The 13,877-nt window shown below is 38.9% G+C and overlaps 1 protein-coding gene across 7 annotated transcripts in view; it reads left to right on the forward strand.

Annotated features, from left to right (window-relative positions):
* The window catches only part of LOC112520719 (E3 ubiquitin-protein ligase UPL6), a 34,995-nt gene extending 21,742 nt beyond the window's left edge, over nt 1-13,253 (forward strand). For 5 of the 7 annotated variants that reach the window (XR_003070070.1, XM_025129215.1, XM_025129218.1 and 2 more), the window contains 3 exons: nt 11,866-11,937; nt 12,019-12,108; nt 12,736-13,253. Coding sequence is in view for 6 of the 7 variants with exons in the window: in XM_025129215.1 (XP_024984983.1) it covers nt 11,866-11,937; nt 12,019-12,108; nt 12,736-12,802 (229 nt within the window). In the remaining variant the exon portion in view is untranslated. The remainder of the gene's footprint in view (nt 1-11,865; nt 11,938-12,018; nt 12,109-12,735) is intronic. The other 2 variants (XM_025129216.1, XM_025129217.1) reach the window with 2 other exon arrangements.
* Nucleotides 13,254-13,877: the final 624 nt, after the last annotated feature.

The raw sequence follows: 13,877 nt of genomic DNA on the forward strand, positions 1-13,877 counted from the left end.
GATAATTTCACCAATTCCCAAGTCCTATTTTTGTAAAGGGACTCCATTTCGTCACTCATGGCTTCTATCCACACATCAGCCTCCTTTGTTGTGATTGCTTCTCTACAAGTAGATGGCTCAAAGAACTTCAATTCTTCAGCAACTTGTAACGCATAGGCCACCACGACATCAAAACCATACCGAGTCGGCCTACCAACCTGTCTTCGAGGCTTGTCTAACACTATGCCATGGGCTGGTGCTGACTTTCGGATTCAACAAGTCCTGTTTCACTCATGTTACTGTGTTGTCCAGGAACATTCTCACCTTCATCAGAATCATTTAACTCATGCTCTACCTGTTCGAAGATCCTCGATCCTCTCTTGGTCTTTTGAAGTAGATGAAGTAGACGAATACCGTACGTCACGCAACATACTTCCTTCATCAAATATTACATCACGGCTGAGAATCACCTTTCTTTCATCTAGTGACTAGATTATACCCTTTTACTCCAGTACCATATCTTATAAACAACCCCTTCTTTGACCTTGGTTCCAACTTTCCTTCACTCACATGGTAGTATGAAGGACAACCAAACACCCGTAAATTCGTGTAATCAACTGGCTTTCCAGATCACATTTCAATAGGGGTTTTACAACCAATTGCTGTTGCTGGAGACCTATTTACCAAGTAAGAAGCTGTGTTTAACGTCTCAGCGCAAAAACCTCTCGACAACCCTGCATTTGACAGCACACACCTGACCCTTTCTAGCAACGTTCTATTCATCCTTTCGGCCACTTCATTTTGCTGTGAAGTGTGCCTAACCGTTCGGTGCCTTGTAATTCCTTCATCTTTACAAAATCGATCAAAACAAAATTCCAAACCGTTATCGGTTCACAACCTTTTTATCTTCTTCCCAACTTGATTACAATGAGAACCTTCCATTCTTTGAACTTCTCAAACGACTCACTCTTATATTTCATGGTAAACACCCAAGTCATCCTAGAGTAATCGTCAACGATTGAGAGGAAATAACGGCCACCACCAAGAGGCAGAACCTGTGAAGGACCCCAACAATCAGCATGTAGATAGTCCAAAGTAGACTTGGTATTATGGACAGCCTTTGAAAAATTCACTCTTCTTTGTTTTTCAAAGATACAATGCTCACAAAAGCCTAGTTCAACAACTTTATGACCTTTAAGAAGTCCTTGCTTGCTGAGCATGAGCATGCCTTTCTCACTAACATGCCCCAGCCTCATATGCCACGAGTGTCAAATCTGACTAGTTTTTAACAGAATTAAAGGATGGTGATGCTGACCCAACAATTGTGTTGCCTTCAAGCACATACAAGCCACCTTTCTTGACTCCTTTCATCACCACTAATGCACCTTTAGAGACCCGAAGTACTCCTTTTTGACAACTGTACTTGAAACCATTGGAATCCAAAGCTCCCACATAAACCAAATTCTTTTTCAAATCAGGTACGTGGTGAACACCAGCCAAAGTTCTCACTACCCCGTCGTGCATTTTGACACTTACCGAACCTATTCCAGCAACATTACACGGAATGTCGTTCCCCATTAAAACACTTCCTGTTGCAACCTTTTCATAAGTATCAAAGCAGGCCTTATTCGGTGTCATGTGAAACGAACACTTGGAGTCAAGAATCCACTCATCTTGCTGACTTTTAGAGTCACCTATTGAAAGAACCATATCAACCTCTGAACCTGAATCATCTTTACCAACACCATCGGATGCCTTCTCTTTTCGTTTCGGACATTCATTTTTTCCAATGTCCAAGATCACCACACCTGTGACATACATCTTTCGGGCTAGCTTTCGACCCTCGACTTTTAGATCTTGATTGACTTCTTCCTTTCCACTTGCCTTTAGCTCTCTCTTGACTCTTTTCTCTACCCTCATTTACCATTGACAAGCCAACAGATTGGCTTTCAGTTCCATTTCCGGAAGCTTTGTGGCGTAATTCGTGAATGCAAACTTAATCGAACTTCTTCCACAGTAATTGTGTCCCTTCCAACTACAAATGAGTTGACAAAATTTTCGTATGAGGGTGGCAGTGAGACCAATAGAATGAGAGCAACATCCTCATCTTCAACCTTGACCTCAACATTCTTTAAATCCATAAGAATGGAGTTTAACTCGTCAAGATGTTCCTTCAATGGCATTCCCTCCTTCATTCGAAGCGAAAATAACCTTTGCTTTAACAACAACTTGTTTGTTAAAGACTTTGTCATGTAGAGACTTTCAAGTTTCATCCATAAAGATGAGGCTGTCTCCTCATTTGCAACCTCGTAAATCAGTTCATCGGCCAAGGACAACAAGATGGTGTTATGAGCCTTCTCATCTTGTTGATTAAACTCAGCGAAATCAAATAAAATAAAAGAATATGTTTAAGGGCACAAATATTAATAGATAGATACAAACATCACCAACCAAGTGAGAAGGATAAGGATGGACCAACTTATAAGGATAAGGATGGACTAACATATAATCAACTCTTCTAACATTCCTTAAGTTGGAGCATAGATGTCAATCACACCTAACTTTGTAACATGGTGGTAACTTGTGATCCTTAAAGAAACTTTGTCAATATATCAACAAAGTTGATCTTTTTAGCGTACCTAAACGAGCTTAATAGATGGTGATTCATGAGTAGTCCCAATCACCTTCTCAAGAACAAAGTGACGGTCTACCTTAATGTGCATTATACCTTCATGAAAGGTTTGTATCTAGATATGTGAAAAGCAACCTTGTTATCACAACACATCTCCAACTCATTTGTGCAATCCCCTAATTCATGCATTAAAACATAAGTACCCATGCCAACACACAAGCGGTTTGTTACACTTCCATGGTAGTGGTAGTAGTAGCTAACCTGGTAAGTCATAACTAAGCTAATGTTAGTTTTAGTTAAAAAGGGTATGTTGGGAATATAACAAGATACCCTTGTAGTGGATCGGTAGGGACAATTTGTTCCTTCATCATAGTATGAGTCACTGTGGGGGGAATCTGTTAGAATGGAGTATGAATAAGAGAGAAAGGCCCTAGGGGAGGGAATCCGATTTGTAAACCACTGAAAAGGTGAGAGCTTTGGAAGATCACAACTTCTCAAAGTGCTTGAACCTCTTAATCAATTGTTAAGAGTAGAATGTCATACATAATCTTTTAGTTGTGCTATTAGAATGATGATGTACATCAACCGGTATCAAAGCATATTCCTATCCCAAATGCTCATCTAGCAGTCATTTTTCTATTTTGGTACTCGGTAACATCATCTCTGTCTCATTCGTTAGTAAAGAAATTATAGCCAATGGATTTCTGAGCTATTTGATGCAATCCATTAAGTAACTTGCGATCAAAACTTGAAATTGAATGCTTCATTAACAGTGGTCCACTTTTTATAGGTGGATTTTCTCTCCCACTATGTTTATACAATCAATGAATGCACCTTCTATATTCAGACTTCTTATACCCAAGGTTTTAAAGAATGAAAACAAGCCTCAAGGCGTTTTCCTCTTAGGTACGTGAGGCGTAAGCCCCAAAAAACGGAACAATAAAATTTATAAATCCATAACACTTATACAAAAACATAATCTTATATTTCCATACCAAATAAGCAAACTATGGCCATAAGTCAATAAAACTACTTGTTATAAGTAGAATATGTATATAAACAGATCGTACAGTATTTATATATATATATATATATATATTATATAAACATATTATAGATAATTTATATATAAAACAGAATATATATTTATATTTATATATAAGTTTGAAATAACTAAGAATATATACGTATTCACGAGGCAGTGAAATAGTATATATGTTATATGCATATTCCAACACCAAGTGGAGAATTTTTTTTTTTATATTTAACTATTTTATTCCAACATTGAGTTGGAGAAGAAAAAAAAAATTAGATACATGTATGTTTGCGATTGTGTGAGAGAGGGGGAACAAAGCACTTAGAAATACGTGATTTTGATGTTTGATGATTTATGAATACCACAGTACCACTATCTACTTAAATAAGTAAAAATATAGACCCACATGACTTCATTTAACAGAGACGTAGGTGCGCCTATGATTTTTCTCACCGCCTCACCGCTTAACCACCCTCTTACATATTCAAGGCGTACGCCCTATCAGAGGAGAAGAAGGTGCCGCCTTATACACGAAATTTGCACACCATGCGCCTCTGTCATTTTTTTAAAACAATGCTTATACCCCTGGTCACTATTTCTTCCTTGACAATCTGAATTTTTTTTTGCTGTTACACAACTACAACTATTAATTCCCCTACCCAAAAGATCACACTACCCTTTCTTTCTAGAATAGGAAAAATTGAATGGTAAGCTGTTGAATACACCAACTTTGTACCCTGCAAGGCATATATCTCTTTCCAAACTCTTCTCGCAAAAATCTTGTCTCGGTCAAAAACCATCATCTATGGGATGCCATACAATTTGACTACTTTAGTAAACAACCCTGCTACTAATTTAGCCGTAAGAGGGTGCTTTAATGCCATGAAATGACTGTATTTGCTTAACCGATCAACCACCACCATAATCATATGCATTCTTTAAGATTTAGGTAACCCTGGCCTTCAATGAAATCCATTGTGATTTTGTCCTAGACTTTTAGTGGTGAAGGTAGGGGGAGCAGTAATGCTGTCGTTGACCTCCCCCCCAAGCACTTTATTCCTTTGACAAACCTCACAATTCTTCACAAAATCCTTGATGTCGTTTCACATATCAATCTAGAATAATTCGGCTGTTACTCTCTGAATGTCCCCCATCGAAGATGAGTGGAACTCTTTCAATAAGGTTGTAATCAAGGACGATGATCAAGACAACACCAACTTGTCTTTGTACCACCATAATCTCTGTCGTGTAGAATATCCCTTATGGGCCTCACTTCCACCTTCAGTTTCTGCCATAATTCTGCCCAATAATGCATCTTTGTGTATTTACTCTCGAATAGTATCCCATCGTCGCCATTGTGGTCCTCCTATCACGGAGCATTCAATCTCTTTTCTCAACAAAGCATTTGCCTCTAAATTGTGTTTCCTCACTTTGTAGACAATGTCAAAATCATAACCAGGTAATTTCATCACCTATTTATGATATTGTTGATCAATGACATCATGTTCCAACACATTTTTAGACTTTGTTGGTCCGTTTGAACTATAAGCCTTCGTTATCGCTTTCTTTAAGCTTCCAAAGGCTGCTTGAGCTTCGTCATTCTCAAACTTACCCTTTTTAAGCAGATATGTTGGCAGCTATGCAATATGTCTATACCCTGACATAAAGTTTTGGTAATAACTGGTTAATCTCAGAAAGCCTCTTAATTACTTGTCGTCTTTGGTACGGTCCACTTCCTCCCGATATGATGTGACCCAGATAACAAATACGTCTCATACCAAATTCACACTTGTTCACATACAACTGAAGTTGTTTCAACACCCTCAATATTTGTCTTTGGTGTTCGCAATGCTTCTTTTGTGACTTGCTATATACTAGTATGTCATTGCGAAATACTAGTACAAACTTTCTCAAAAATGGTTAAAAAATCTCATTCATCAAGGATTGGAATACTTGTGCGTTCGTTAATCTAAAGGGCTTAAGTAGAAACTTATAATGCCCTCTGTGTGTTCTAAAGGCTATCTTATGCATTTCCTCACTCTTCATGTGAATCTGATGATAACCAACTTTTATATCCGGTTTAGAGAACCACTCTGCCCTCCCAGTTCATCCAATAACTCTTCGATGATTGGAATAGGGACTTTGTCTAGAAACGTACCTTTGTTTAGAGCCTTATAGTCGATGTAGAAACCCCAACTGCCATATTTCTTCTTTACTAGCAACACATGGCTTTAAAACACACTCCAACATCTCCTTTACCAACTTTTCGAATACATTTTCTGGTAATTCTGTATGACCTGACATTAATTGGCTCTACCTCGTTCTTGAGTTCAATCTTGTGTTTATTCCCTCGGATTGGTGGCAAGCCTTATGGATCATGAAAAACCTCTTCAAACTCCTGAGTGACCTTCATAATTGAAAGTGGACACCCTCCTTCACTGCCTTTCGTAGTCTCTACTTTGGCCCAATTCCACGAGTACCCCTTGCTCTTCTTCTTTCAGGTGGCATTTGGTTTGCAGAATGTTTCTGGATGGAATGGAATCTGTTAAAGGAATTTGACTTTGAAGGAATTGGAATGAAATGTTGTCAGGTTTGACCATTTGTTTGGTTGGCAGACATTGGAATGTAATCTGTTAAGGAATTGGAATTTGTGTGTTTGGTTTACAGAATGTAGCTTTGGAATTGGAATGAAATATTAGTAAATGATCAAAATGCCCTTCATTGAAAATTTTAATTTCTTTAAAACTAAAAATACTTTAATAAAATAATTATTTAATATGTAAAACAATATAAAATACTCGACCCAAATATACCCATAAGCCACACGATGTTACTCAATGAACGGTGGTCTGCAGTGGTTCAGATCGGTGGTGGTCCACGGTGGTTCAAATGGCGGTGGTCAGCAGTGGTTCAGATCAATGGTGGTTCGCAGTGGTTCAGATGGAGGTGGTCAGCGGTGGTTCAGATGGACGGTGGCGGCGGCGGTTCATGTCGGTGATGGTTTAGACTTTAGATCGATGGTGGTCCGTGGGTGCTTCAGGTGGCTGTGGTCGGATGTGGTTTAGATCGGCGGTGGTTCAGATCGGCGGTAGCCGACGGTGATTCAAATCAGTAGTAGTTGGCGGTAGTACAGATTGATGGTGGCCTGTGGTGGTTCAGATGGCGATTATCGACAGTGGTTCAGATTTGTGGTGGTCCATGGTGGTTTAGTTGGTGGTGATCGGCTGTGGTTCAGATTGGCGGTGGCCGGTGGTGGTTCAGATCAACGGTGGTCGGCGGTGATTCAAATCGATGGTGGTCGAAGGTGGTTGACAATGGTCATATTGGGTTTTATGAGATTAGGGTATATAGGGTTAAAAGCATATTTGGTATTATGAATATAGAGAATTCCATTCCATCAAAGTACCATGTAGTTGCTAAGGAATGCTAAATTCCTTTATTTGTGGTATATGTAGGATTTTGAAGATTCCTTCCATGAAAAAGAATGAACCAAATGAGGTAATGAAATTTGGTCAATGGAATTCAACATTCCAATTCCATCAGAATCTACGAACCAAACGCCCCCTTTAGTGTCTTCTACATCTACTTTGAGAACACAAACGATCTTCCTAATGTTTTATCCCTTTTTAATTTGACTTGTTCAGTTCCCAATTGAAATTTCATTGTTCGTGTACCCCAGTTCACTTGCATCGTAGGTTTGCAACCATTAATCCCTAAAATAAATGTCTGAGTTGCTTAATTTTAGAGGTAAGAGATCCTCTAAAATCTTGATCCCTTGCATTCCTTTATTCAACCTTTGTCCTCATACTACCTCCCCTGCTCCATATGTTGTATCCCTTGTCTGCCTAATTTGTTAACCCAACCTCTACCAGTGCCGATGATATGACATTATGTGATGCTTTACTATCAATCAACACCATTGCTTTCTGATCTCCCACCATTCCCTCCAACATCATGGTCTTCGGTGGTTGATAGTCCCGTCTGCTAGGCTTTTCCGAACTTCCCTTCGCAACAAGAAGGGGTCGTCGTTCGGTGGCCGAGCTTATTAGGAGGAGTCAAAACTAGCTCGACAGCTAGGTGCTTTCTGGAACTCGGCAGAACGGCAAAGAAGAGTTCTATWCGGCGACCGGTAGGGAGAGGAGAGGATGGGAGGAGAGAACGTCGACCATCGGTGTCACAAATCCTACCACTGAGTTCAGATATACCGTTACCCTCTGTCCTTGATTCAAATTGACCAACTCAGTGCCGTTTTCATCACTGACTTCACTCCAAAGAGTAACACAACCACTCTTAATTCTTTCTTCTCACGACGATGCCCCAAAGAGTATTTCTCGTCACATTGGTAGCGTAAGCCTTGTGATTGTCGTACTATAATTCTTTATCAGACAACTTTCCAAATTCCATTCCTCCTTTAGGCCTTGATAATTTCCCACCATCGTTTGTAACCCCTTTAACCTCTAGACGCGTATCCCCCCTTTCTTTTGCTTGTATCCTCTATTCAACTTCACATTAAGTTCTAGAGTTCCTTCCATCTTGTTTTTGCCTCCTTCTGAAGCACTTGAGGGCATCACCTTCAAACAAGATGACCGTTACCCCATTTTCTCATCACTAGTGATCGACTCAACGCGAAATATCTATCTACTCTCATAATCCAACCATCAGGATTCAAACCATTTAAGATCGGCATCTTCAACCGTCGCCCCTTGATGGCCAAAAATGAATCGTGCTCTGACCCCCGATCCTCATTCTGAACACGTCTTTCTCCCTCTATGAAATTCTCCTTGCCGCTCGTTGTCCTCCTTGCCGCCTCTTGCAACCGAATCAACGTATTCAATTGTTGTGACATTATTCATGTTTTCTTCAATCGACGAAACTGTGTCCCCCCTTTCTTCTGCCCTAGTCATTGCATATCTCGTCATCTCCCAAGAACACCACCCTAATACCAATTGATGCAATCAGTTAAGTAACCAACAATCAAAACTTGAAATTGAATGCTTTATTAATAGCACTTTAGAGGCATGGATATTCTCTCCCACTCGGTTTATGCAATCAATGAATGCATCTTGTATATTTAGTCTTCTTATTTATATCCCTGTTCATTATTTCCCCTTGACAATATGAATTTGTTATTTTCTGTTACAGAATTACAACTTTACTAATTTTCCCTGCCCAAAAGACAAAACTACCCTTTTTTTCTAGTGTTTGTAAAACGAATACCCTTTGTATAACTATTGCAGTGAATCCAACTGTTAAAAAATTGATTTCTAAGCAAATTGGGTGGAGTCGTGACAACACGACATCACCAGAAAGCAATTCTGACTGAACAGGCCCTCAATTGGTATCAGTGTACTCAGATCATCATTTGATTGAGAATTTTGTCCAGAAGTATCTCGATGCACGTGGATGAAATGGAAGTGAGTTTGGAGAAGGTGTGGTTGGCAGATAGCTTGTTGAAGGCAAATATGCAAATGGCAAGGAAATTATTGCAGTTGTTTTCAAAATGCAGATGATGAGTTGGTTGCCAACTTGCCATGGAAATCCAAGGAGGACAAGTTGTGACCGGTGGAAACGAAATTGGTAGGGAAGAAGCGAGCTCCAGAGTCAACTCGGTTTTTTTCATATAAAGGTAGAAGATTGATGTCGCCACAACCCGTTTTGAGGGAGATGTTTTACGGGGGTTCCAACCGGAGAACCGACGCCGACCATTTAAGAGATGGAATAAACTCAAGACGATGTTGTTATGACTATTTGGATCAAGATTTGGTGGAAGTTTAGTGTGGCATTTTATGATGACAGGAGGAAATTCATGGCTTTAGCCTCTTTCATCAAGCGTTGCACCATCAACTACTACACTACCATCAATCAAAAAAGTAGATACTTCGGTGAAATTGTGAGCACAATATTATAGGCACTTGTCAACAACTCTTCTTCCAGAATCATGATTGAGGTTTGTTGGACAAGCTGAGTTTTCGATGAATGGTAAAATGACAACGACAACAAGTTGGAAGAAAATATAAAGTTGTTGGACAGTGGTGGAGGCATAGATCTTGGACCAAAAATTGAGGTACACATGAACTATGGGGTAGGTTTGATTAATCCAAAATAAAGTTAGTGGACACTAATGAGGGGCTTAGAGTAGTGGTACTCATTGATAAAAATGCCACCCACAATTCATTGAGAAAAAGTTCCTCGAGAAAGCTTTAATTACTAGCGAGTACAATCGGTGGAACTAGAGAGGCTTTGAAAGTAATATGCATTTGTAGGGAGTTAAAAAATCAGCTTTCAAGAGGTAGGAGCATGGTTGAATTTTAATTTCTCTGGGGAATTCTGATGCAATCCTAGGGGTATATATACAATGCTCGGAACTTACGGAACCACATTCACAAATTGGAGAACACATGTGATGATGTTTTTGTTATGGGTAGACAATCTATGAGGAGCAGGGGGTGTTTGTTGGGCATCGAGAAATCACTAACTCGGAAACAACAAACTTTTCCTAGGCTTCAAATGCATGAAGAAGGAAATAAGTATCCGGGTTGTAAAGGAGGAGGATGAGTTTGGGGTCGAGAAAGAAACTGGAGAAGGGGGATCGATTTACAATGAAGTGCCAAGGTAGAGGCGTCTTCAATAAGATCATTGCTTAAGATGACGAAGACGTACGACCTTTTGATGAGGAGAAGCTAGTTAGGGGACGATTATCAAGAACCATTGCCATCGCTACCACCGTCTCTAGTTGTTGATGGAATGCGATTGAATCAACATTTTTTTCATCTTTTTTCTACCTAAAGGGCAAGGTTAAAGTTGGGGGCGAGTATTTGTTACACATCAATGGCAGTGGTAGTTAGTAGGATCTAAGCCAATAAGTAATAGCTAGGCTAAAGTGGAGGGATGACGGCAATTTGTTGGCCTTCATCATAGTGTGTGCGGTCGTTGGGGGGGGGGGGAATCAATTAGAATGGAGTATAAATATGAGAGAAAGGGCTATATCAACAAGGATGTCCACATACTTACTCTAACAAATGAAAATGCCTTTTCAAGATCTGACCACCTCAATGCCTTGGAAGTACTTGAGTTCCCATGACCTTTCTTTGAAATACATTCTTGATATCAAGTTGATATAATGGGTTTCTATGAATACTTGCTTGAGCCATAATGAGGCAAACAAATGTCCTTTTTGCTATAGGACTAAATGTTCTTTTGTATTTCTCTTCTTGTATTTAGGAGTATCCTTTTTGCTACCGTCTCTTTACGCGAGCAGGAGAAGCATCGGGATTTAGTGTCATGGTGAACACCCATTAATTACACCCAACAGTGTCCTTCTCTTAAGCATATATTTCCTCAGGCATTGGTTGTCTACTAGAGCCTTGGACACATTGAGAGTAATGACTCAAACTATTTAAATCAAATTACCGCAAATGATTTTAACTTGCATCACTAAGTACCTCCGACTTTGTTTCAATCTCCCTCAACAACTTAGATTAGTTCTAACTAGTATCATGCAAACACTTAAAAGAGGTAGAAGAAACCTTGTTAATCAACATAATGCTACAAATTAGAGGAGGTACTGTAGTGATATGGAGTTGATTGAGGAGTTGGCCAATTCATTCATGGAGTGATAGGAACATGGGAAGAGTTGGAAAATGCACCCATTATAAACTGTAGTCAACGTTAATTACTTTTGAACTGATCGTACTTCAGTCAGGGACCGTTTACCAAACATTTACCACGTGTCACTTACCTTACCGGGTGAATATGGAAGGGACCAAGAATCTTACCCGGTAAGTGAGGGAGAAGACTCTTACCCGGTTATAGCTTACTGGGTAAGAGATGCTTACCAACAACTCATTTTGACGGTCTAGAATGTTACCCGATAAGGTTAGTGAAGGTTGTGACTCTTGCCGATAAGCACTTACCTGGTAAATGTTAGGTAAACAGCCCCTTAGTTTCAGCTTTTATCCCAATTCCATGCAAAACCATTTGAGGGGCACACATTCTCTCGAATTAGGTCATCCATCAAAGTAGATTTACAAGCTAGTCCTCTAGTTTCCAAAGCTTCATATATCCTACTTCCTTTACTTAACATAACTGACACCACTGTTTATCAAATTACGTGCCAATCAAGATAAATATATACTATATTGCCCAATAGTTAACTTTAACTTGCTTCAAATGCATTGTTACTTATTAAAAATCGAGGCATCACAAAACATCTTCTCAGGTTTGTGACTGGATGTTCAAGAGGGCCCTTGCTAGGATTCAAGTATTTGGAGCCTTTATTCTGTATACAACGGTATGATGCCTTTTCTTGTGATGTAATTTGTGTAATTTACTATCGGTTTTGTTTGTTCATTGCCTTAATTTTTACTTACAGAGCTGCTGGTAGTGCTTCTGAAGAAGCTCTTGACAGGTTACCCACATCAGCTACTTGTATGAATCTGTTAAAGCTTCCTCCATATAGAAGGTTTGTCATTTTTTTAATGCAACTACTGCTGTAAATCTTCTCTTGACCTGGTATTGTTGTTCAATTATCACCTAAGGTCCTCTATTTAGGCAACAGTTACCAAAGTCGTTATATGTTGCTTTTGGTCTATTAATTTATGACTAAAAGCCGGTTTCATATGCATTCTATCAATTTTGTTTTGGCAAATAACCAAAGTTCCACACCTTGGGTTATGTTTTTCCGTTACTTGCTTCTGTTTGTATTGCTATCATTTACATATATTCAGCTTTTGAAAATTTAGCATTCATGCTTTCCTCTTTCACACACTTTTCACAAGTCGAGGGTCTTCACGGAACAACAGTTCTGCTCTCTTTTTTTAAAGTAAATATAATTTTTATATACGGCAAGTTGAAACACACAATTCTCGCATTTGGTGAGGATTTGAACCCCTGATCTTCAGGAAGGAGGGGTTACAGGGTACCACTAGGCAAAGGCCCTTTGGTAGCTGTTCTACTCTTTGAGGCAGAGGTCGGATCTGTGTACGTCTTATGCCCGGGGGGCCATCTTACCGGGTGCCACCTTTGGGTAGGATATACTTGGCTTGGCTCGTTTTGTTTCGTTTGTTGAAATTTTATGATGCTGCTGCAGTAAAGAGCACATGGAACAGAAGCTGTTATATTCTATAAATGCTGAAGCGGGATTTGATTTGAGTTAAACGTAGCTTCATCCTCCCCCCAACCTGTTACACATGGTACCTATCTTTTCCTTTATGGTTAGTACAAGAAGCATATGAGGAATGTAGTGTGCTAATCGAAGAATATTATGGATTGGAAGGAAAGACCATAGAAAGACTGTAGGTATGATGCGGATTCGGAGAACGGTGGATTTGTACATAATGTGGCTTGCAGCTGCAATGTATACCATTTGTTTGGCAAAGAGTAAAATATGCAGAAGATGGAGTGATTTGATAGTAGCGTTGTCTGTAATGTATTATGCTATTTTACTTGGTGAAAAGAGGAGGCAATGGTTTGTAGATAGTATGTGTTTTCTCTTTTCCTCGTTGTATTTCTATTTATGAATCCAAGGTCTCAACTCAACTCAACCTATTATGGCTACTTGTAATCAGTCGCTTTTTGTTGGCAATGGTGTAATGTTGTCTCATTCTATTATTACTTCCTCTTTATCCCTATCTTAGGAATTTGGGAACTGTCCACAATATGACATGTTCATCAAGAATATGAATGTGTTATTCATCAGTGATTCATGATGAATAATATGTCTATATTCATCATGAATGTGTGATTGATAATAATAACACTTTCATATTCATCATGAAATTAGTTATTCATCTTGAAATTGGACATGATGTGTAATGTGGGTGATTCCCAGTTTCTAATCAATTTTGGATTCTTGACGGAACTTTGCTTTATATAGAGGATTATGCAAGAAAGTATTCGTTTTGCCATTTATTTGAGTAATTAAATTTTAATTGAAAAGGGTATTGATGTCTTTTAATTAAGGCCTTTATCATTTGTGGTATCTCTTTAATATTACATATGGCATATTATAAATCGTTACTTGTCAATCACATATGAATATTTTTATAGATATGATAATAATGCAGTAGATGGGTTTGTTAATCACTTGTGATGATTGGCATGATATTTACATAGTATTTTGATGTATGCAATCACATATGATGGTGTAGAAGATATATAATATGTGTGTATGATGTATTTTTTAATCACAACTGATTTTTGACGACTAATTTATTGATTAACTTATGCTTT

Source organism: Cynara cardunculus (assembly GCF_001531365.2).
Source record: "Cynara cardunculus var. scolymus isolate 2C chromosome LG 11, CcrdV1, whole genome shotgun sequence".
Lineage (NCBI taxonomy): Eukaryota > Viridiplantae > Streptophyta > Magnoliopsida > Asterales > Asteraceae > Cynara > Cynara cardunculus.